The sequence below is a fragment of the Stegostoma tigrinum genome, chromosome 5 (genome assembly GCF_030684315.1).
Source record: "Stegostoma tigrinum isolate sSteTig4 chromosome 5, sSteTig4.hap1, whole genome shotgun sequence".
Lineage (NCBI taxonomy): Eukaryota > Metazoa > Chordata > Chondrichthyes > Orectolobiformes > Stegostomatidae > Stegostoma > Stegostoma tigrinum.
In genome coordinates this window covers 117,259,214-117,284,066 of record NC_081358.1, presented here as the reverse complement: position 1 = coordinate 117,284,066, position 24,853 = coordinate 117,259,214, and the positions used below count along the sequence as shown (strand labels likewise).

The 24,853-nt window shown below is 40.4% G+C and overlaps 1 protein-coding gene across 3 annotated transcripts in view; it reads left to right on the top strand.

Annotated features, from left to right (window-relative positions):
* Window positions 1-24,853, top strand: part of afg3l2 (AFG3-like AAA ATPase 2) — a 54,532-nt gene that overhangs the window by 17,143 nt on the left and 12,536 nt on the right. For all 3 annotated transcript variants that reach the window (XM_048529573.2, XM_048529574.2, XM_048529572.2), the window contains 6 exons: window positions 3,762-3,883; window positions 7,306-7,579; window positions 8,383-8,520; window positions 11,571-11,724; window positions 20,728-20,835; window positions 23,271-23,396. In XM_048529573.2, coding sequence (XP_048385530.1) covers window positions 3,762-3,883; window positions 7,306-7,579; window positions 8,383-8,520; window positions 11,571-11,724; window positions 20,728-20,835; window positions 23,271-23,396 — 922 coding nt within the window. The remainder of the gene's footprint in view (window positions 1-3,761; window positions 3,884-7,305; window positions 7,580-8,382; window positions 8,521-11,570; window positions 11,725-20,727; window positions 20,836-23,270; window positions 23,397-24,853) is intronic.

Here is a 24,853-nt window from a genome sequence, read left to right as displayed (position 1 = left end):
TCGAATCTGCATCCCTGGTGCTGTGAGGCAGCAGTGCTAACCACTGGGTCACCATGCTACCTATTTGCCTTATTGTCTCTGGAATTGGGAATCAGCTGCAAGTGTTGGCTTGACTTTGTGATGGCTGTTACTTCAGGGTCAGAGAATTCAAGACGACAGGTATAGTTTATCCAGGCTGACCGATCAGTGCAATTTTGAAAGAGTGCCTTATGGGTGAGATGTAAACCATCAAAAAAGATCCAGTGGCAGTATTCAAAGAAGGGCAGTGGATATCCACTGGTGGCCTTGCCAACCATTATCTTCAAGCCACTGCAATGGAACCAACCAATGGATTACTTATCTCTTTAGCGACTGCTATGAACAAATTAACCATTGTGTTTGTCTGCATAACAACAGTTCAAAAGTAATTCATTAGCTGTAAATCCTTTGAGATGATCTGAATGCAGAAAATTGTTATCGAAGTACAAATTTTTGGTCCCAAGTAAAGGCTATACAGTTATGATCCAAGCTGACGTTATTACTGGACAAATCAGATCCCAAACTGAAATATGGTTTGATTGTTTGTTTTGGTCTTAGCAAGTGGTTTTTCACTGAAACGTAAACACATAGTGCAGTAGATTTGGTTTTAATAAAAAAAGTTTATTTTTTAAAAGAAATGAAGAATAAAATTGAATAAACCAAATTATTTATATAAAACACAAGTTTACAAGATACATGGTAAAATACAGACACTTTAGCACTCCATCACAGTGCTGTCACCAGTGAGAGAATTCCCTTGTGTGTCACATAGGGTTTGACTTACCCATGGCTTCAGTTCCCTGGATGAGAGCTTAGACTTTCTCAGCTTAACATAACATTTCAATGTTCTAACCAAACATTTGTGGTCTGAAACTTTAAACTCCTGCACTGAGGTAATCTGTTAACAGCTTTAAATTATCTCCTTTCTTTAGCAGTAACTGTTATACAGCTCCAATTCCATGCAAAACGTCTGCAAAATTGCCCAACTGAAACTAAAAAATGTTTTTCTAAGCTATGAGTATTTCACCTTAGCCAAAAGTCATGATAGAACCTTATCCCTGAAGCTTAATTAGCAATTCAATTTGTAAGCCTCTTCCAATGTAAACAGATTCCCACTTGCTTCCAAGAACTTGCTGTCTAATATTGTTTTAAATAGTCCAGACCAACATCCCACTAGTTCAGGATTCAAGCTTCAAATTAAATAATTTTAAAATGTGTATATATAAATCACTTACATTGCACCTGAAAGTGCATTATGATGTTGCCTCATGCCTTCAAGCTTCTCATGAAAAAAGTAATTGGAAATGTTTTCAATTTTTCAGCAACTTACTCTTAATAGATGGAGGGGGCCATAGTGTGTCTGGTATTGGGAAATGAGCCTGGCCAGGAGAGCAAATTTTCAGTGGGGAACCATTTGGGAATAGTGACCATAATTCCGTATATTTTCAGATACTTATGGATAAGGACAAGATTGGTCCTTGGATGCAGGTGTTAAATTGGGGGAAGGCCAACTATAACCAAATTGGGCAAGTATTGGAGAATGTGGATTGGGAGCTGCTGTTTGAGGGTAAATCTGTGTGGGAGTCTGTTAAAGACCAGTTGATCAGAGTGCAGGACAGACATATTGCTGTGAAAATGAAGGATAGGAATGGCAGGATTCAAGAACCTTGGATGACAGGAAGAAGTATCAGCTTCGTCAAAAAAAAGGAAGCATGACTAAGTTCTAGGCAACTAAATACCGACAAAGTAATTGAAGAATATAGAGAAAGCAGGAAGGAGCTCAAATAAAGATTTAGGAGGGCCGAAAGGGGCCCTGAAATGTCCTTGGCCACCAGCAGGATTAAGGAAAACCCAGAGGCCTTTTATACATATATTAGCAGCAAGAGGATAGTTAGGAGAAGCGTAGGCCCACTCAAGGATAAAGGAGGGAGTTTGTATGTGGAGACTGAAGAAATGGGTAAGATCCTTCATAAATGTCTCACGTCGGTATTCACCAAAGAGAGGGACATGAGGAATGTTGTGGTTAGGAAAAAGTGTGTGAATGCCTTTAGGTCAATAGGTCAACATAATGAAGGGTGAAGTGTTGTGTGTCTTGAAATGCATTAAGGTAGACAAGTCCCCAAAGCCAAATGGAATCTATCCCAGGATACTGTAGGGAGGCAAGTGTGGAAATAGCTGGGGCCTTAACAGATATCTCTGCATCTTCTTTGGCCTCAGGTGAGATTCCAGAAGTCTGGAGAATGGCCAATATTGTTTATTTATTTAAATTAATTTAATTTGTATTTATTTAAGAAGGGAAGCACATAATCTAATTACAGGCCGGCAAGCCTGACATCAGTGGTGGGGAAGCTGTTGGAGAAGATACTGAGAGACAGGATTTATTCATGTTTGGAAGTGAATGGACTTGTCAGTTATAGGCAGCATGAGTTGTGCAGACAAGGTCATGTCTCACCAGCTTGATTTGAGTTTTTTGAGGAGGTGACAAGAATGATTGATGAAGGAAGTGGATGTTGTCGACATGGATTTCAGTAAGGTATTTGATATGGGGGCTCATGGCAGGCTGGTACAAAAAGTAAAGTCTCATGGGATCTGGGGTGTGCTGGCTGGTTGGATACAGAACCGACTTGGTCATAGAAAACAGAGTAGCAGGGCGAAAGGGTGCATTTCAGAATGGAGATCAGTAACTAATGGTGTTCCACAGGGATCACTGTTGGGACGTTTGTTGTTTGTAATATGTATAAATGATCTGGAGGAAGATGTAGGTGATATGATTAGGAAGTTTGCAGATGATGCCAAAATTGTTGGCAATTGCGATGGTGAAGAGGATTGTCAAAAGATATAGATTACAAATTTGGGCAGAAAAATGGCAGATGGAGTTTAATCCGGACAAACGTGGTGATGCATTTTTGGAAAATCAAATTCAGGTGCGACTTAACAATAAATGGCAAAATCCTTGGGGGCAGTGACATACAGAGGAATTTTGGCATTCAGGTCCACAGATCCCTGAAAGTGGCAACACAGGTTGTTAAGATGGTCAAGAAGGCATACTGCATGCTTGCCTTCATTAGCCGGGGCTTCAAATACAAAAATTGTTAAGTTACAGCTGTATAAAACTTTAGTTAGTCCAACATTTAGGATATTACGTGCAGCTCTGGTTGCCTCACTACCAGAAGGTTGTGGATGCTTTGGAGAAGGTGCAGAGAAGTTTTACCAGGATGTTGCCTTGTCTGGAGGATTTTAGTTATGAGAAGAAGTTGGATAAACTTGGATTGTTTTTGCTGGAAAAATGGGGCTGCGGAGGTGACCTTATAGAGGTGCAGGTAGACTGGATAGGCAGAGGCTTTTTCCTAGGGTAGAAAGGTCAACTACAAGAGAGCACAGGTTCAAGATGAGAGGGAGAATTGTTAGGGGAGAAGTGCACAAAACCTTTTTCACAGATAGTGGTGGGTGCCTGGAGCTCACTATCAGTGAAGATGGTGGAAGCAGGCATGTCAGCAACGTTTATCTTGATAGACACACAAATGGGAGACAAACAGGGATAGAAACTGCATATGGGCAATAAATAGTGGGTCTAAACAAGGATTAGGAATTGTGCAGACTTAGTGGGCTGAAGGGCCTGTTCCTGTGCTGCACTGTATTATTCTAATAGTGAGCTAATTGTATTCGACTGAACATTTATGTTCCACCTCCAATCTCCATCAGTCTTTAATCACTCTAATTGATTTCCTTTATATCTGCTACAGTATGTGTGGTTTAACATCGGCAGTGTGGATACGTTTGAGCGGAATCTGGAGACGGCACAGCAGGAACAGGGCATAGAAGGTGAAAATAAGATACCTGTAGTATATTCGACAGAGAGTGATGGGTAAGAAATGAGTTTGTTCATGCCTAATTGCTTTATTTTGGAAAAAAAAATTCACTGTTAACTTTTTCATAGTCTGATTCAATGCCCTTACTTTGCTCAATTTATGAACCATAGAATCCCTACAGTGTGAATATAGGCCATTTGGCCCATCGAGTGTGCACTGACACTCCATAGGAAATCTCATCTAGCCCCCGTAATTTCTTCCTATTAATATCAACATGCATCAACAATAATAATTTCATAATCTTCATTGTGGACAATTTTTACAGTAGAGAAGCAGCAAATGGGTGAAGAGGTAAACTACCATGCAGTGGGTAGGAGGAACAATTTTTTGATCATATTTCCTGACCTACGAGACCATAGTATTGCACAAGTTGGGGTATTTTTTAAAAACTTGTAGCAAAATGTCTTGATGCCTGCATGAAATGCAATGAATTCAGTATTTGTTTTTAGTTATAAATGACCTAATTAACCTGTTTAATCTGACTAAGAAATGAGATTTCAGATCTGATTTTCAACTTATACTGTTGTTGGACTTAACCAAGAAAGTGAGTTCTGCGGGTCACAGGCAGTTTGCCTCAGAAAGGAAAATTGTTTGATGAACATGCATTGCACTTTCTTTGCAGTGTTGCAGCTATGAAGTTGTTGGGGAATAAAACAAGTTAATAATTATACCCTTACTCAGCCTTAGTTGATTTTGCAACTAATATAATGTAGAATGCCTTGACATCCTCGCCTGTTGCTAATATTACCTCTCATTCACAATTAGTTACACGGCCTGCAGCATTTTCACTTGCACAAAAAGGCACTGACCCTTGGTTGATACTGTCCTGACTTTGGCTATTCATGCCCGTTTGGATCATCCTGTGTTGGTTCCTCCTTTTGTTCCAGAGCCTCCAAAATAACTGGGTGAATGAGATATATCTTAGAAAATGGAATGAACTGTCCTACTGAGGCAGTGAAGACCTACTCAGCGCTTTCTATATGGCTGTCTTTCCTGACTTGGCAGTTTACTTTGAATTGGCCACACTCTGCAGATACTCTGTATACCCCAACGTGGATAGCTGTCTCAGCCCGAGCTCTGACTACCTCTTATTGTCACAAGTGTGTCCTTCGACACGTGCATTGACCCTGGAGCTACAAGGTTCATAGCATCAGACACCTTGGTCCTCCGTCTGCTTTCCCACCCCACCTTCAACCTCACCATTGATTTTCCCTCTATCATCTCTGTCATGCTTGAGTTCGCAAAAATAAATATCCTTTTTCCCCTCCATCCAGTGATCTCTCTCTGCCCCAGGCAATCCGTCAAGGCCCAGCACAACCAGCCTGCCTTCCTGTGCTCTGACAACCATACCCAACCACCCTCCTCCTGCAAATAAATGTCCTTACCTCTCTGAACGTCGACGTTGTCCCTCCCACAGGCAGCCATGCTGTGACCTCCCTGGGCAGCTGTCACCCAAGTTCAATGCAACAGGTCGGCCTCCTTTCCACTGGCTGAGAAACATTCCCGATGTAAAAACAGTTAATCCTGTTCATTCTAAGTCCTCGTGGAAGGCTAGTTCACCTGCTGCACATTACCTTTAATCACTCATAACTCTGAAGACACACATTTCTCATTTGTTGTTGACTTACTCACACAGGCACAGTTTAGTATGGCAATCATATGTTGTAGTGATGAATATTCATGACTTGCTGATACATTAAAAATAGGTTCTTGCGGCTTGCCATTGGGAATCTGTCTTTTATCCTCTGTCCACTTAATTACAACTTCTAGTTTGCCCTTGAAAAGCTGACATTTCACCCTTTGCACAATTCAGTGCCCCACCAACCTCCTTTCCCACTCTCAGTAGCAGCATAACTTTATCACTCTAGGTGGTAATGTTGTAAAAAAAAAATGTCAACTCAGAATATTTCCCTTTTAGTTTTCCTGTTCCTCATCACAGCTCTAAAGTAAATCTCGACTTTATATTGTTTGGGAAATGGGTGATTTTTTTTCTACATTTACTGGCCTTCTCTCATTGGCGTGATAAGGCCATGGTCAAGCTTCTTGAAGCTGTTTGACACAATTTTAGACAATAGACAATAGGTGCTGGAGTAGGCCATTCGGCCCTTTGAGCCAGCACCAGCATTCATGATGATCATGGCTGATCATCCACAATCAGTTATAATTTTGTTAATCTGGCAGGCATATTTCAGTTTGCGAAGTCTTGTATTTTCAGTGTTTTGAATATTGTATTGACTTAAAAGTCAAGTTTTTAGAATCAAATTTTTAGGCTAAGTGTAGAGAGTCAGCTTTTACATGAGTTAAACTTTCAAGGGTTTGAAATCCATGGCAAATTTTTTTAATGGTTTTGACAGTTTGTATTTGCTGGCCATGTTCTGAATTCAGCAGGAACTGCTATCCCAGTCTACATACTGGAATTTCTTATATTTAATGAGAAAAAGACATTGTGAAAAAGACTTTTCATGCCAGCCCTGCTCCCAAAACTAGCTCAAAATGTCGGAAAAATTAAATGTTTTGAGGCCAAATGTTGACCGTTATGAGCTATTGACTATTACGTTATTTCATGATTTTGACATTTGCAAAAGAAAATGCAATTAATCATGCTTACACTAAAAGCTTCACTTGATTCATGACATTTGTTTTACTCGTTCATGGGGATGTGGGCATCGCTGGTTGGGCCAGTATATATTGCTCATCCTTTAGATGCCTTTGAGAAGGTGGTGGTGAGTTGCTTTCTCGAATTGTTGCGGTCATCTGCTTCAGGTAGACCCACAATGTAGTTAGGGCAGGAGTTCAGAAGTTTGTAGATATTGTAGTCTGTTTAGCACTTATTTATCATATATGTGAATACACATAACATTTTTGTTCCATTTTTAATCCAAGATAAATGCATTGCTATTTGTCTTAAAATCCTGTGTAACAGTCTATTATGGCTACAGCTGGAATTTTTGGATTCTGAATCTCACGCCATCGAACGCATGCCTACAACTTAAAACAAGGACCGTTTTGTTTATAAAATGATGTCCATCAGACATTGAGTCAACTTTTTACTGTGGAAGTGTGTATATTTCCCACAATCAATGCCCTAAATTTCATTCGGTTCTGAAAGGCTAATTTGTTCTTGCTACATCCAATTTATTGCATAAAGTCATTTTTTAAAAAATCGCAATATTAATTAAAAACAGGAAGAACTGCAGATATCCTAAATCATGAACAAAAACAGAAGTTACTTGAAAACCTCAGGAGATCTGGCAGCATCTGTGAAGAAAAATCAGAGTTGATGTTTTGGGTCCAGTAACCCTTCCTCCTGTTCTGAAGAAGCGTCATCAGATCTGAAATGTTAACTCTGATTTTTCTTCACAGATTGTAATATCAATGTTTTCCTATTTTGACGTAATCCTTCTTATTCTTCTCTTAGCTCATTTCTACTGAGCATGCTTCCTACTATACTGATCATTGGATTTCTACTGTTTACCCTAAGAAGAGGGTCAGCAGGAGTTGGCCGAACTGGACGTGGCATGGGTGGTTTGTTTAGTGTTGGTGAAACAACAGCTAAGGTGCTCAAGGATGAAATTGATGTAAAATTCAAGGATGTTGCAGGATGTGAGGAAGCAAAGTTGGAAATAATGGAATTTGTTAATTTTCTGAAGAATCCAAATCAATATCAAGAACTTGGAGCCAAAATTCCAAAGGTAAGTTGCCTTTTGAGATAAATCCAACTTTAAGATGTGAAACTGCAGTGAGTGACAACTGAATGCAGCAAAGTAGCATTAACCTACTGCTATAGATTTACTGTAGAATTAGGTTCCCTGTTTATACAGAGTTTTGAGGATAATATGCTAACATCCTAGTCTTCCAAATGTGGTAGGCAGAGTCAATCTGCATTGCTATGGGTCTAGAGTTGCCAGACTAGGTAAGGATGGTAGTTTCCTTCCCTCGAGGACATTAGTGAACAAGGTGGGCTTTTCCGACAATCAACAATGGATTCATCATTATTCTCCTCATTCCAGATTCTTGTCGGATTCAGATTCCATCGTCTACCGTGGTGGCATTTGAACCCGAGTCCCCAGGACATTATCTGGGTCTCTGGATAAATATCACTAGGCTTGTATGCACAATTCCAGATGAGACTGAGCCAAAGTCCTATGTAGGTTCAGTTTCCCATCCTAACTTTAAAAAAAACTCTGACTATTGATTGAAAAGGTTAAGCAATTTACTGAAAATAAAGTGTATCAATTTACATCATACTTGAAGGAGCATCTTTTTTGTTGTATTCCGCCCAAGTCCCATAATCAAATTTTAACAATAGTTAGTTAAAAGCAAAACTAAACCAGCATTGGGTCAGGAAGTAAGTTGCATGTTGGTGTACTAATCTGAATAAACCAAGTAATTTGCTTTTTTTGGATCAGAAAACTGTGTTTATAATTGTACCCATGAACGAATTAATGAGCTTCTCCAAACCCCATCCAAAGTGAATTACGCATTCTTTTCACAGGGAGCTATTCTTACAGGTCCTCCAGGCACTGGGAAAACTTTGCTAGCGAAGGCTACTGCGGGAGAGGCCAATGTTCCATTCATCACAGTAAATGGCTCTGAATTCTTGGAAATGTTTGTTGGTGTGGGTCCTGCTAGGGTAAGTCTTATGGTATTTATTTTGAAATTCTAAGTTCAGCATGATCTACTGGTCTCTTTATAGGTGACCTTTTTTCTAGAAAGGAACTAAAGAGGTCTTCAGAAGAAGGTCATGTCCATTCCTGAATGGATGACTTTAAAAGAGTTTACAGTAACTAACGCCTCCTTGGCCATTTACTACAAATACATGTATATATCAAGACAAATGTAGTGAGGAGATACTCAGCAGCCCAAGAAGGCCAACGGGGTAGTAAATTTGTTCCCTTAAACAGTACTGGTTGAGCTTGATTAAAGTTTGATCGATATTGTTTGAGCATAAAACAAGAGTAGGCCGTTCAACTCTTCCTATTTGTCTTGTATTCAGTCTGTTTAAAATTGATGTGTAAATCAACTTACTTAGTCTTTAATCCATAACGTACCTTTATCTAACTAAAATCCACTGTTTCCAGTATTAAATGTCAATTGACCCACAACCTTTCGGAAAGAAATCACTACACCCTCTGAGAAAAAGTAATTCTTGATATAATTCCAATGTGGCCTACCTCAGGTTTAAAGATTGTAGCCCCCTGTTTTGGATCTCCCCCAAAATAGAAATTCCTCTATTGAAGATCTTTGGAATTTTACACATCTTGATTATAATCTTCTAAACTTAAGATAATTCAAACCAAATTTATGCTATCCTGTCCTTGTAATTTAACCTCATCAGCACCTGTATCAATCTGGTGAGTCTGTGCCTTAATCTCTAAAAGGTCACTGTATCCTTTCTGTACTTATTGTGCTGCCTATATTGATTTCGTCTGCAAATTTTGCTGTAGACTTCTGCCTTCATCCAAGCCGTTGAAATGTATAGTGTAAAGATGCAGCCCTGGTACCGGTCCTTGGAGATTTTCACTTGTCACATCCTTCTAGTCTTAATACACTAGTTCCTGTTCTCTGTCTTCTACTTTTCAACCAAATATTTGCCAGGAGGTTGTCGTTGCCCATTTTCATTTACTCAGTGATCAGACCTATTGGCCATATGTTGGGTTCTGGCATGTACTGTTCCTCTAAAATCAGTCCTGAGGAATTTGGGATACTAGATACATCGTCTTTATTAGTAGTGCATTTTTGATTTATTGCAATTAAGGGGTGGCATTGATAGTTGTGGCTTTTCCATCCTGTACATGAATAAATCAATCTCTGATTAGGTATAGAGTAAACCACAAAATGAGTAAAGATTCCTGCTCTGTGCTGCAGTTCCACTTTAAACAATCAACAACTGTGCTGGCCAGCTCCTATCACTTTCTACTGTTTACCGTAGCCATAAAGTGTTGAAGGCTGATTGACAGAAATACATTTTATGAAGATTTGTGCTGTGAAACAACTGTACTAAAAACTCTAAACAAGCAAATAAAATTTTTGGTGTGTAATCTACAATTGTCAGTTTGTTCCTGTGAATTTTATCCATCCCTGGCAGGGAAATCAGCCATCAGCACAATATATTAAAAAAGGTCCTGGTCAAGCATGAGTTGTCATGCTTCTAAACTACTTTTCCAAATTAAAAAAAAAATTAGGTCATTGACAGACAGACTGTAATGTCTTTTTCTGATCTCAATCTGTCAATGTACACTAATCAATTCTATATCTACTCCATTTTTTGTCTGTTTATCCAGTGTATCTCTCCTTATACAATTTTTATCTTGTATTTTGCCATGTATTTAAGGTTAAAAAAAATTGATTAGATTTCATTGTCACTTGACAGATTGACTGACTGTTTTCTTATAAATCAGACTTCATCTGAATAAAATATTCGGTTTTGAACAGTTTTGATATGAATATTATAATCTATTATTTTAAAATCTGAATTTGCACCACAATATGTAGTTAAATGATTGATCTCTTGCACATTTATCAGACTGAATGCTTCTGTGCATCTTAACTTGGTATATGCAATACATGTTCCATTGAAAATTATTAATTAATTAGCTTTTCCAGGAAATTCCATTTTGAAACTAGTGCATGCCCATGAGTTGTCACCAAATAATACAAAATGCTTTCTTAAAGAGAGTCAGAATTTACTGTTTTTGAAAAAAGCCTGACCGTTATTTACATGCAGATCAGCCAGTAGATACCGTAGATCAGAACTGCATGGTTAAACACCCAAACTCATAATTTCAGATCTATGCAAGAGCTCGATAAGCTGTACAAACATAATATCTCATCATTTATCTGTTCCTTCAAATGTATGAGAGCTGTGTACCTGCAAGATAGGTGCAAATTAAATACGCAAAAATATATAAATTGTCCATTGCTATCTCAAGTATCCTGAGGGGCTGCGAAGTCTTAATTACTGTCAAACAACATCTTAAAATAAATTAAATGTGGAGCCTCATCTTTGATATCTTATGCAACCATTTTTTAAAAATGCAGTTCATTTTTTCCTATATCTTTTTCTGTCTTTTTTTTAAAACATGCAAATTATGCAAGAGCATCAGTCCTTCACTGGGTAATTGTGTTTCCAAACTCTATCAGAGATTCTTGTCCAGAGCATAAGCTTTTCATGGGAACTCCATAATTGGGTAGTTATGCACTGTTACAGATGCCAATTTATACCATCTAGAAAGACAGGTGTTACATAAGAATGCCACTGCCTGAAAGTTCCCCTCCAAACCATTCACTATCCTGACTTGGAATTGTATCACTATTCTTTCACTGTTGCTGGGTCAAATTTTGTCACTATCTCCTATTAGCATTGTTGGTGTCCTTATATTTCAAAGATTGCAAAGCAGCTCATCACTGCTTTCTCAAGGGCAGTTAGGTTGGCTGGTAAATGCTAACCTACCCAGTGATGCCCATATCTGCTGAATGAATTTTAAAGGCGGCTACTCCCACAAGCACGCGTTTGGCTATAAAGCACATTGTGATCACCTTGAAGTACTAAAGAATTAAAAGTCTTTCTTTTACTTTCTCTTTACTTTTTACTTTACGTAGTTTACACTTTATAAGCGAGTCTAGTTTCAGTAAATTTATACCAACTATATAAACATCCTGAGTAACTTGTCACTCTTTTAGGTGCGAGACCTATTCGTAATGGCACGAAAAAATGCTCCTTGTATCCTCTTCATCGATGAGATTGATGCTGTTGGAAGGAAAAGAGGTCGAGGTAACTTTGGAGGACAGAGCGAGCAGGAGAACACACTAAATCAGCTACTCGTAGAAATGGATGGTGAGTACAATTTACTAGTTAAACTAGTTTTTTTTGTTGGGGAATGTCATTGTCAGTGGTGAGTCGGAGTTTTGGTTCATAGTTAACCAGCAGTTAGTCAGTTTTTAATCCTGGATCTCTTCCTAGGTGACTATTAACCTTAAGAGTCAGGATGCCCCACATTTTAAGGCACTTTTGGCTTGGTTGAATCCAGGTGCAGTTGAGTTTTTCATCAAAGATTTCAGTTTCCTAGTCACTTCCCATGAGTCAGCTGGTACTGGTGCACAACTCCAGTCTGTTGTTCTAATGACTAAGCATGTTAGCTGTAGTAACTGACTGTATTACAAATAATGATCTTCTATTTGTATTTGTCACTTAGCATGTATCTTTATGGAAGGAAGCATTATCTCAGCCCTGAGATATTTATGCATACATTTTAAAACTGCTGTATAAATTGGCTCAGGAAGGCCATGTTAGTACAGATGGTTCACGTAAAAATGTTATAAAGGAAACATCACAGACCTCAATATTTTAATTTCAGCATCATGCGTGGAATATGTAGGAACGTTTTAAAACTCTTTCTAAGCATTTTCTCTCAAATTTTCAGAGTTCTGTTCATATCTATGTTCGACTTGACAGTGCATAGCCAAATCGTGGAATGATGATGAACACAGCAGGCCAAGCAGCATCTTAGGAGTACAAAAGCTGATGTTTCAGGCCTAGACACTTCATCAGAGAGGGGGATGGGGAGAAGATTCTGAAATAAATAGGGAGAGAGGGGGAGGCGAACTGAAGATGGATAGAGGAGAAGGTAGGTGGAGAGGAGATAGGTCAGTCCGGGGAGGATGGACAGATCAAGGGAGTGGGATGAGGTTAGTAGGTAGGAAATGGAGGTGTGCCTTGAACTGGTTTGAGGGGATAGGTGAGAGGAAGAACAGGTTAGGCAGGCAGGGACGAGCTGGGCTGGTTTTGGGATGCAGTTGCGGGGGGGGAGATTTTGAAGCTATGAAATCCACATTGATACCATTAGGCTGCAGGATTCCCAAGCAGAATATGAGTTGCTTGTTCCTGCAACCTGCAGCCTAATGGTATCAATGTGGATTTCACCAGCTTCAAAATCTCCCCTCCCCCCACTACATCCCAAAACCAGCCCAGCTCGTCCCTGCCTGTCTAACCTAACCTCTCCTCCCTACCTCCCCACCCATACTCTCCTCTCCACCTATCTTCTCTATCCATCTTCAGTCCGCCTCCCACTCTCTCCCTATTTATTTCAGAATCCTCTCCCCATCCCCCTTTTCTGATGAAAGGTCTAGGCTTTTGTGCTCCTGAGATGCTGCTTGGCCTGCTGTGTTCATCCAGCTTCACACTTTGTTATCTTGGATTCTCCAGCATCTGCAGTTCCCATTAACTTTGGGGAATGATGGGTTGCTTTCTTCCCCCACTGCTTTAATTTAAATAAAATGATTCCTGCCCCGGATATGATATTTCCACAGTGAAGTATTCTACATTGCATTTAGTTTTCAGCTTGTCCCCCACCTCCCTTCTATTTTACATGTTTCTGTGCAACAGCATCTCCTCCGCTGAACTCCTCTCTGCACTTCTTTGTTTAGCCACTAGATGGTGGACAAGAATGATCAGCATGGATACCCTGCCTACTGTGGCTGCAGATGCAAAATAAAATTCTTCATGTGAATTTTGAACGCCTCCATAAGTTTTAATTCTCTCTCCTTTCCAGTCAAACGTTTGTGTGTCTCTTCTTTGTTCCCGCTTCTTGCTATGCTTCAGACTGGGGAGCTGAAAAAGCAATTGTCATTTTACTGAGATAACAAGGTGTAGAGCTGGATGAACATAGCAAGCCAAGCAGCATCAGAAGAACAGGAAGGCTGACATTTCGGTCCTTGACCTTTCTTCAGAAAATTGTCATATTACTTCCTGATGGGGCATTGGACCTGCATTGTTTTGCAACTACAGGCTCCTCTGACTTCCCTGTTTTAGCATTCTTTACTTTTGCAAGAAAGACAGAAGGTTGGGAATGGCTTTCTCATTTTGTAACTACTTCAAAATTGAATGCCAAAATTTGCAGTCATTCTTAGGCCTGATCATACTTGATGAAGTTCCTCCAAATGGGAAACCTGAAACTGCTAAGCTCCCAAGGTGAGGAGGAATGAACTGGTTTTCTGCTTTATTCATCAGTTCCTTTGGTTGGATGCAGCATGGATAAGCTATAATTGGTCTCCCTACTAAGAAAGGGTACTTGTTGCCACAGTGGAAGTGCGGTGACAGTTTGTTATGCTGAAACCGAAGATTGCAAATTGTGAGCAGGGATTGGTTTGACTGGACCTGTATTTACTAGATGTGTAGAAGGATAGGACTGTATAAAATTTTAACAGAGCTAGGTAAACCAGATGCAAGAAGGATGTTCCCCCAAAGTTGGTAAAACTAGAACCAGCCATCACAGTCTCAGAACATGGGTAAGCCATTTAGGACTGAGGACGAAAATGTATTTGTTTAGAGGGTGGTCACCTTGCGGTATTCATTATCTGTGGAGGCTGTGTCACTGAAAATATTCAAGAAAGAGACTGTTATATCTTTAGATATTGAAAGAATTGATGAGTTTGGAGAAAAGGCAGGAATATAATGTTGAGATAGTGGATCAGCCATGATCCTGTTGAATGGTGGACCTGACTTGAAGAGCTGAATGACCTACTTCTGTTCCTAGTATCTATGTTTCCATAAAGGATCCCTTCCCTTGTGAGTACCTTTCTTCCAGACCCAAATGACTTTTTGTTTTAAAGGAACTAGTTAAGCCAGGCTTTCTTGAATTATGAAGTAGTAGGAGTTAATTACTAAACATGAGAAGAAACACTAAAGCAGCATATATAGCCACATATTAGAAATAACAGGCAAGTCCAAAAGTTTTCAAAAACCGCTGATATGTGGGTCAAATTTGAAATGTTTGAGAAGAACTGATAGTTGAATGTTGCGTCCATTGCAGGGGAGGTTATCAGTAGCTGCAATGTTTAGATTTCTGGTTTTGTAGGCTGATTGAAGTTACCTTGTCCTAATTCCTGCAACATCCTGAGTCTCAAGAGTTAATGCTGCATGGCAGAGTAACAAGAGGATAGATTTTTGACTGTGGCTTTCCTAGCATGCTAATGCTGAAATGCAGTTTAGTACACACACAAGCATTCTGTCCTACTGATCCAGTCCTGTACAGTTGAAACTGACTTTTTAAACCCCTGTCCTTTTGTATTCTTCAAAAGGAAAAACACAAAATGTGTCTGGAGTTTGAGACATAATCTGTAAAGGGTGCTTTACTGTTGATCAAGGATCATCATCCCTCACGATCTTTGTAATTGCAAGAGATTGCATTCCAGTCTGTTAAAAGTTTTTTGATATCTTTATCTACCATGTCCCATTGGTCCCACACAAGTTTTTTGTTTAGAAACAGCTTCGTGTTTTGTTTCTTTAAACACATTTTGAAATTAAGAGCTAAAAATATCCACTGTTCGTTTGAGGTACTGACCTGTCATCGTAACATACCTGCATTGATTTTTTTTGCTTTTAGGGTTGTGTTTGCATAGCAGTTCAAAACCATTTGTAATGAACATAAGGTGTGTTTCATCGTGAGTGCTTCAGCATGGGATGATAGATTCGGGGCATTAGATTACACAATTTTACAATGCAGAATTAGTCAAACAGGCCTGGACTCCACATGAACCTCCTACTGTTCTCCATTTCCAGCTATTCTCAAATGCTTCCATTCCTTTCTCCCTCATTTTTTTGCTTCCCTTTGTGTTAAATCTGTCTGTGTTGGTTACCTCAGTTACTCCTTGTGGTATGTTGGGAGGGCAGACAGTGGGCTAGTGATTGTGTGACTAGACTGGTAATCCAGTGGCTAATATGCTGGGGCCAAGTGTTCACGTTTCACCATGGCAGTTAGTGCCATTCACATTCACCTGATAACAATCTGGAATGCAGAAGCACTTCCTGGAATGGTGACCATGACAATTGTCATTGTTTGTCGTAAAAGCCTGTCTGGTCCACAATTGTCCTTGAGGGAAAGAAATTTTTCCTATTTTTGTTTCATACTCATTCATCAGTTGTGGATATTGCTGGCTGGGCCATCATTTATTGCCCATCTCTAGTTGCTGTAGAGAAAATGATGGTGCTTTCTTGAGCTGTTGCAGTCAGTTTGCTGTATTTAGGCCCACAATGCTGTTAGGAAGGAAGTCCCAGCATTTTGACACTGTAGGAATGTTGATATAACTCCAAGCCAAGACGGTGAGTGGCTTGGAGGGGAACTTACACCTGGTGGCGTTGCTATGCATTGGTACGCTTGACCTTTAAATGGGATTTGATGTGGATGTAGAAGGTGCTGTCCAAGGACCAGTGGTGAATTTCTGCGGTGCGTCTTGTAAATGGTACACACTGCTGCTACTGGGTGTTGGTAATAGTAGGAGTGAATGTTTGTAGATGTATCAATCAAGCAGGCTGCCCTGTCCTGGTTGGTGTTAAGCTTCTTGGATGTTTTTAGCACTGTACTCATCCTGAGTATTCCATAAAATTCATGATTTGTGCCCTGTATGTGGTGGACAGGCTTTTGGGAGTCCAGAGGAGCAGGATTCCTAGCCTCCAACCTTCTGTTGGAGTCAAAGGATTAAATGACTCCTGTAGTTCACTTTCTGGCCAGTGGATCTCTTCAATGTTGAAATGCCCGATGTTAGTAGGGGATTGATGGTCACGTCATTGAATGTTAATGGTTAGGTTCTTGTTCAGATGGTCATTGCCTGGTACTTATGTGGTGCCAATGTTGCTTTACACTAGTCAGCCCAAACCAAAATATTGTGCAGTTTTTGCTGTATTTGGGCATGGACTGCTTCAGTAACTGAGGAATTACAAATGGTTTTAAACAGTGTGTAAATATTGGCACAGCCCCCACTTCTGACCTTATGATGGAGGTGAGGTCATTGAAGCTGGTTGGGCCCAGCACATTACGCCGAGTACATCCTGTGGTGACATCGTAGAGCTGAGATGACTGACTTTCAGCAACCACAGCCATCTTTTTGCTCTAAGTATGGTCCTAATGAGTTGCGTATATCCTACTCCAGTCTGCCCCACCTTGTAACTCCAGATCCAGAACAATGGACTTGACTTTTAACTGCCCTCTGAATCGGCCTACCAAGCCACTCAATTCATGGGCAGGTAAGGATGGAAAACTTCTTTACCCTTAAGTTTATTTATTGGTTACCAAATTATATTTATGACCTCCCCATCACAAGTGAAATTATCCTTGAGTCATGACTGTGATGTTTCACACAGTTGTGTTCCTAACCTTTCTGGTGCCAAAAGCATATGTTTTCTCAGCTCTGTCCGGAATGAGGACTGGAAATTTGTCTTGCGATTCCCCTATGTGTCAACATTCTAAGTTACCAAAGAGTGAGCTCTTGCTGTTTTTCCAGTTGAGGAATGATATCTAGTACATCTTCTGTTGCTGTTTGTATGTCATTTGTTTTGTTTTAATCTCAGGTGAAATAACACCAGCTGCTTCTGCATGTTCTGTCAGCTAGTTATTGGCTTTTAAATATTTGTATATCAATCACTAATGAAAACTCCTGTATCACTTGTTAACTTGCAGTTTATCGGAAAGTGATATTGGCTGGTTTGAGGGCACTGTGTTTATAAGTAAATAAATCAGAGCAAATGATTGTGCCTGTACAACATTCTTGTTAAATTTGCCCCATCACAGAAAAATGTGTCAAATTCAGGATTAAACATATCATACCAAAAGAACCTGGCTATCTTTCAAATATCATGAAGTCTTAATTCTTGTGAAATACCACTGAGAAAAGACTGCTGCAGCAAGATTTAGATAAACATTATTACACTTTTTTTTGAAAGAGCCGTAAATTTGGAAGAAAATATAACTTGATGTTCAAGAGTCAAAGGAAGTTGCTCAACCTCAATGAATCAGTAAAAGTCCTCCACTTACTCATCAAAAGGAATGATATAAATATGGAAGTGAAGCTCAAAACAGGCAGAATAACCAAAATTAGTTCAAGTGCTTTCCTGCTTCTTGCCCATTGTGTTCAGCTGCATGTTCCTGTTAAAAACACAGGAAAAGAAATGTTGCTGACCTTGACACACACATGTTATTGTTCTGAGATAATGGGAACTGCAGATGCTGGAGAATCCAAGATAACAAAGTGTGGAGCTGGATGAACACAGCAGGCCAAGCAGCATCTCAGGAGCCCAAAAGCTGACGTTTCGGGCCTAGACCCTTCATCAGAGAGGGGGATGGGGAGAGGGTTCTGAAATAAATAGGGAGAGAGCGGGAGGCGGACTGAAGATGGAGAGAAAAGAAGATAGGTGGAGAGGAGAGTATAGGTGGGGAGGTAGGGAGGGGTTAGGTCAGTCCAGGGAAGACGGACAGGTCAAGGAGGTGGGATGAGGTTAGTAGGTACGAAATGGAGGTGCGGCTTGAGGCGGGAGGAAGGGATGGGTCAGAGGAAGAACAGGTTAGGGAGGCAGAGACAGGCTGGGCTGGTTTTGGGATGCAGTGGGGGGAGGGGACGAACTGGGCTGGTTTTGGGATGCGGTGGGGGAAGGGGAGATTTTGAAGCTGGTGAAGTCCAGATTAATACCATTGGGCTGCAGGGTTCCCAAGCGGAATATGAGTTGCGGTTCCTGCAACCTTCGGTTGGCATCCTTGTGGCACTGCAGGAGACCCATGATGGACATGTCGTCTGAAGAATGGGAGGGGGAGTTAAAATGGTTCGCGACTGGGAGGTGCAGTTGTTTATTGCGAACCAAGCGGAGGTGTTCTGCAAAGCGGTCCCCAAGCCTCCGCTTGGTTTCCCCAATGTAGAGGAAGCCACACCGGGTACAATGGATACAGTATTGTTCTGCAAGGTTTTCGAAAATAAAAGCTCATGATACGTGGGTAACATATTTGTATGAATATTTATATGGCTAGCTAACAAGAAGCAGACAGCTGGCATAAATGGGTCATGTTCATTTTATTTAATTTACTCATAGGATGTGCACGTTGATAAACGGGCCAGTGTTTTTTTCACCCATCCTTAGTTGTCATTGAAAAGGTGGTAGTGAGCTGCCGCCTTTAATCAATTCAGTTCATGTGCTGTACATAGACTCACTACTGTTAAGAAGGGAATTCCAGGATTTTGACACAACAGCACGGAAGGAACAGTGATATGTTTCCAAGTCAGGGTGGTGAGTGGTTTGGAGGGGAACTTGCGGGTGATGGTGTTTGCAAGCATTTGTTACCCTTGTCTTTGTAAGTGGGGCAGTTATGGGTTTACAAAGTGCTGTCCAAGGAGTGTTGGGTGAATTTCTGTCGTGCATCTTATAGATGGTACGTGGTGCTGCCACTGAGTTCTGGTGCTGGGGCAAGTGGATGTGGCACCAGTCAAGTGGACTGCTTTATCTTGGATGGTGTCAAGCTTCTTCAGTACACTTGAAGCTGAATCCATCTATCATACTCCTGATTTGTGGATCGTGGAAAGGCTTTGGGAAGTCAGGAAGTGAGTTACTTGCTGTAGGAACCCCACATCTTGTAGCTGTGTATTTATCTAGTTCAGTTTCTCATAAGTGATAACCCTGAAGTTGATGGGAGCTTTAGTGAAGGTAAAACCATTGATGCGATGGTTAGATTGTTTGTTTCTTTTTGGAGATGATTATTGCCTGACATTTGTGGCCATGGTTGCTTGCTGTTTTTCAGCCCAAGTCTGAGTATTGTACATGTATTGCTACATTTGTACATGTTCTGCAGTAGCCTTGAATAGTGCTACATACTGTGCAGCCATCAGTGACCATTCCCAGTGTTGACCTTATGATGATATGAAGTTCATTGACAAAGCAGATGAAGATTGTTTGGTCTAGGATATCGCCCTGAGGAACTCCTGCAGAGATGCCCAGGAACTGAGATGGCTGATTTCCACAATCATCTTCAACTTCCTTTTGTGTCAGCAATGACACCAAACAGCAGAAGGTGTTCCCTGATCCTCGATTCCAGTTTTGCTCAAGCTTCATGATGTCACTTGATCAAATGCAGCCTTGATATCAAGGGCAGTCACTGTCTCCGCACTGCTGGAATTCAGCTATTTTGTCCATATTTGAAACAAGCCATGAATGAGGTCAGAAGTTGACTGAATCCAAACTGAGCACCAGTGAGCAGATTATTGCTTGATAGCACGATTGATGACAACCCTCCATCTTGGCGTGGTGGCTCAGCTGCTAGCACTGCTGCATCACTATACCAGAGATGTGGATTCAATTCCACTACAGGTGACTGTGTGGAGTTTGCACATTCTCCCGTGTTTTCCTCTGTGTGCTCAGATTTCCTCTCACAGTCCAAAGATACGTAGGTTAGGTGGATTGGCCATGCTAAATTGCACACAGTGTCCAGGGATGTGCAGACTAGGTGGATTAGCTGCAGGAAATTCAGGGCCATGGGGAAAGGGTGCAGTGTGGGGGGGAATGTGGGTCTGTGTGGGATGCTGTTCATAAGGTCAGTGAGGATTCAATAGGCTAAATGGCCTAATTCTATACTGTAAGGATTCTATGATTCTTTACTAATAATAGAGAATAGACTGATTTTCCTTTACCACACCATGCTGGATTTGTTCTGTTTTTCGTGTGCAGGACATACGTGGGCAGTTTTCCACATTGTCAGGTAAATGCTAGTGTTGTATCTGTACTAGAACAGCTAAACAACAGGTGTGGCAAGTTCTGAAGCACAGCTTATGTGTACTGTTGCTGAAATATTGTCAGAGCTTGTAGCTTTTGTAGTTTCCAGTGCTTCCAATTATTTCTTGAAATCAGGTGGAGTGAATTTATTTAAACGAAGGGTTCAGAAGAGTATGAGGCGAAGATTGAAACATATAGAAGTGAATCCTGGTACAGTTGAAAAGATGTTTCTTTTATTGGGAGAATCTAGAATTAGGGTTTACATGTTGTTTTAATGAAATCTTTATTGAAATTGTTAATGTTTTTTCTGGGCAGGATTCAACACAGCAACTAATGTGGTGGTTTTGGCAGGCACAAACCGCCCAGATATCCTGGACCCTGCATTGATGAGGCCTGGTCGATTTGACAGACAAATTTTCATTGGTAGGTCTGAACAAATGATACTTGCATTATTTATTCTGAGGTTTGCTGACTCTATCAGAACGTACTTTATGTAAAACTACATGTATAGGAGAGTAAAGCACAAGAACAGGAGATAGGAGGAGATTGTGTGCCCTGTCAAGCGTACTCAGTCATTCTACATAATCCTGTCTGATCTTGAACTTCTACTTTATTTCCCTGCCCACTCCCCATATCGCATGATTCCCTGAGAAACCAAAAATCTACCAGTCCCAGCCTTGAATCAATTCAATGAAAAAGCATCTACAAGTCTTTAGATAAGAAAATTGCAAAGATTTTCAACCTTTTACATGAAGAAATTCCTCCTTATCTCAATCCTAGTGGTTATCCCCTTATCTTGATACTGTGTGCCAGCATTTTAGATTCCCTAGCCTGCAGAGAAACACACTGTGTCTACCCTTTGAAATACCTTCAGAATGTTATGCAGAATGCTGGAGAAGCTCAAGAAGATTGGCAGCATCTGTGGAGAGAGAAAAACAGTTCTGAAGAAGAATCATTCTAGACTTGAAATGTTAACTGTTTCTGTTTCCACAGATGCTGCCAGACCTGCTGAATTCCTGCAGCATTCTTTGTGCTTGTTTCAGATTTCCAGCATCCACAGTTTTTGCCTTTGTCTTTCAGAATCTTGTAAGTTTCAGTTAGGTCACCTCTGATTTTAAAAAAAATCTTCTTATCCCAAGAGTCAATCTAGTGAATCTTTTCTATAACAACTCCAAAACATGTATATCCCCATCCTTAAATATAGAGACCAAAATTGCACAGTAGAATTGTAGCAAGATGTCTTTATTCTCTAAAACTCAACAAAGGCCAACAGGCCATTTGCTTTCCTATGTGTTTTCTGTACCTACATGTTGCATTTCTATGCTCCTAGCGTGAGCAGACTTAAGTTATCCTGAACATGGACATTTACAAGTTTCATGTTTCTTTTAAGAAATAATCTGTTTTTCTATTATGTCCAAGTAAATCTCTCACTTCTCACATTATGCTCCATTTGCTATCTTATTGCCCACTTGATTAATCTGTCAATATTTCTTTGCAGCCTCTTTGTCCTCACAGCTTAGATTTCCACCTATCTTTATGGCACCAACAAAACAGATATTGGAATTGGAAATGTGCACATTTGGTTTAACAGTTACAAAATAATTCGTGGAAAATTGAATGCTACTTTGGAGAAGCCATTATCTTTGTCCAGTCCATGGGATAGCTTGCCTCGCAGCTGGACCTTGGGTTACAGTACAAAACCTAGGGAGTAGCTGCTGGGATATCATCTCCATTCCCATCATTGTTGTACCTAAACAAAAATCCATCAGCTTGTGAACCTGTCTGCAACATGCCATTCTTAGAGTAGAAATCATTCCTCTGGCAAAACAGTTTTGTCATCCCAACCATTCTCCATGCTGTCAGGCAACCTGGAAGCAAACTCTTAAATTATCATCTTCTGGAAAGAGCAACTGGAAGACTCACTATTCTTGCATTCAAGCTCCCAATACAAAATTCATTTTGATGCTTTGTGCCCAATATTTCAGACTGACATGGTTTTCTGATCAGGCTCAGCAACTAGTGATCAACTCTGGGCTGCACAAGGAGTTCCATTTTATAAATTCACTCATGGGTGTCACTGGGCCAGCATTTATTACCTGTCTTTAGCTGCCCTTAAGGTGATGGTGTGCTGCCTCCATGAACTGCTACAGCCCATACGCTGTAGGTAGACCCACACTCACTAGACTGCAGTCATTTGAGGGTAAGATCACAGTTGGTGGTGATGTGCGGCCCATCTTTCCATGCTGTATTGGAAATTGTGATTGTTTAAGATAGAGCACTTGCAAATTTGTGCTGGCTACAAAACTGTACTGAGGAAAGGGTTGGGAGGCTCTGAATAAAGATGGAGAAAATTGAATTTTAAAAATGAGTTAAATATAGATTGGTTCCAGGTAGCTATCATAAAATGTGTGAAACCTGCATTTTTGAAGAAATCCAGGGAGAAAGCCATAACTTGGTTGAGCAGCTGTTCTGTTCATGGTTTGGTGTAGGCCAAGGAAACCAACACAGTTTGTATTAGTTCCACTCTGGAGGCTAGGTTGGCACTATCCCATGTTTTATGTAATATCCGTCTTGTTTTAACAAAGCATTTTAGTGGGTAGATCAGAACAAATGTTGTACCTTGCCTATGCTATTATTATCATTTTCATTTGGAAAAGGATATGTGGCAAATTGAGCTTCTCACCACGGGCAAGGAAAAGCGGAAGACCTGTTAATCAGCTCTGCTCTTGTGAATTTCCAAGTCACCTGACACTTCTTATAAATTATTGACGGAGACAATGAGTAGGTTGTGTTGATACAACCTTTTACTTAAAGCCCACCCGTACTAATTTTGCAGTCTTATTTTTGTCTTAATAAAGGACCACCTGACATTAAAGGAAGGGCTTCAATTTTTAAAGTTCACCTCAAGCCCTTAAAGTTAGAAATTTCTATCAAAGGCGAGGACTTGGCAAAAAAATTGGCAGCCTTGACTCCTGGATTTACAGGTAAATGTTAATACTCCGTTCAATAGTGCAGAAATAATTTCCTCCTTTCAAAGTTGCAGAATTTATAGTTTAATCTTTTCATTTTCTCAAGTTTATTTTTCAGTCTTTGCATTAAATTTATATATCGCTTCTCTAAGTTTGAAAAAAATCACAAGAATACTGTTTTTCTCCTTTGTCTTCCTCATTGTCACCTCCACAACCCTAAGAGAGTCCTGAACTAGGTTCCCAGCATCCCTTTGTGCTTCAAATTTCCAAAGCCTTTCTCTGGTTAGAAAGTAGTCTGTGTCTCCATTTTTCCTACCAAAGTGCATCATCCTTCCCACATTGTATTCCATCTGCCACTGCTTTGTCCACACTCCAAGCCTGTACAAGTCTTTCTTCAACTTCTCTGCTTCCTCAACACTACTCGCCCCTCAACCCTTCTTTGTCTCATTTGCAAAGGAAGTTCCAGGATTTTGACCCAGTAACACTGAAAACATAGGGATATTTCCAAGTCAGGATGCTGAGTTGTTTGAACGGGAACTTGCAGGTGATGATATTTCCATGTATATGCTGCTCTTGTTCTTCTAGGTGGAAATGGTTACGGTGGAGGGTGTGATTATGTCTGGATATGGTGCCAGTCAAGTGGTCTGCTTTGTCCTTTGCAGTGTCAAGCATCTTGAATGTGGTTGGAATTGCATTCCCCCAGACAATTAGGGTGTATTCCTTCGCACTCCTGACTTGGGCCTTGTAGATGATGGACGTGAGTCTGCTACTCACTGTACGATTCTTAGTCAATGAACTGCTGTTGTTACAACAGTACGTGTGTGTTTCATCCATTCAGTTTCACTATTTTCACCATTCCTGTGCGATGGCATGAGCTGTGCACCAAAGTGGCCACATATATAATTAATGAGCTGAAGAGCAGATGATTGCTTCAGAAAGTTGCAATGTGTTATAACAGATTACTTGCCACGGATCATGCTGAAAATGACGCTAGACGTAAAAATGGAAAAATTTACAGCCCACAGTCACTAGTTACACTGAAATCTATGGGAATTTAAGGAACACCATCCAAATAACTGGAATCATTCCGGGCATAAAAGAAGATATTAGTAATTGTTGGAATCTAATCTCAGCTGCAGCACATCGCTACAATAGTTCCGCGGTGTACTGCTCTAGCCCCCGTCTCCGTTACTTCATTAAAACCTAATGCAGAGTGAGCTGATGATTCTGCTGTGTTTGGCTTTATTTGCAATTTCTCAGGTAATGGCCTAGCTCTTGTCTGCCTGCAACAAGACCTGTGCAACAGTAATGCTTGGCCAGATAAATGTTGCAAGACCTGGGCAATGACCATTTCCAACAAGGGAGAGTCTAACCCTTGACATTGAATGGCATTACCATTGCCAAACCCCATCAACATCCTGGGAATTGAGTACAATCTTAACTAGACTAGTTATATAAATGCTGTGGCAGTT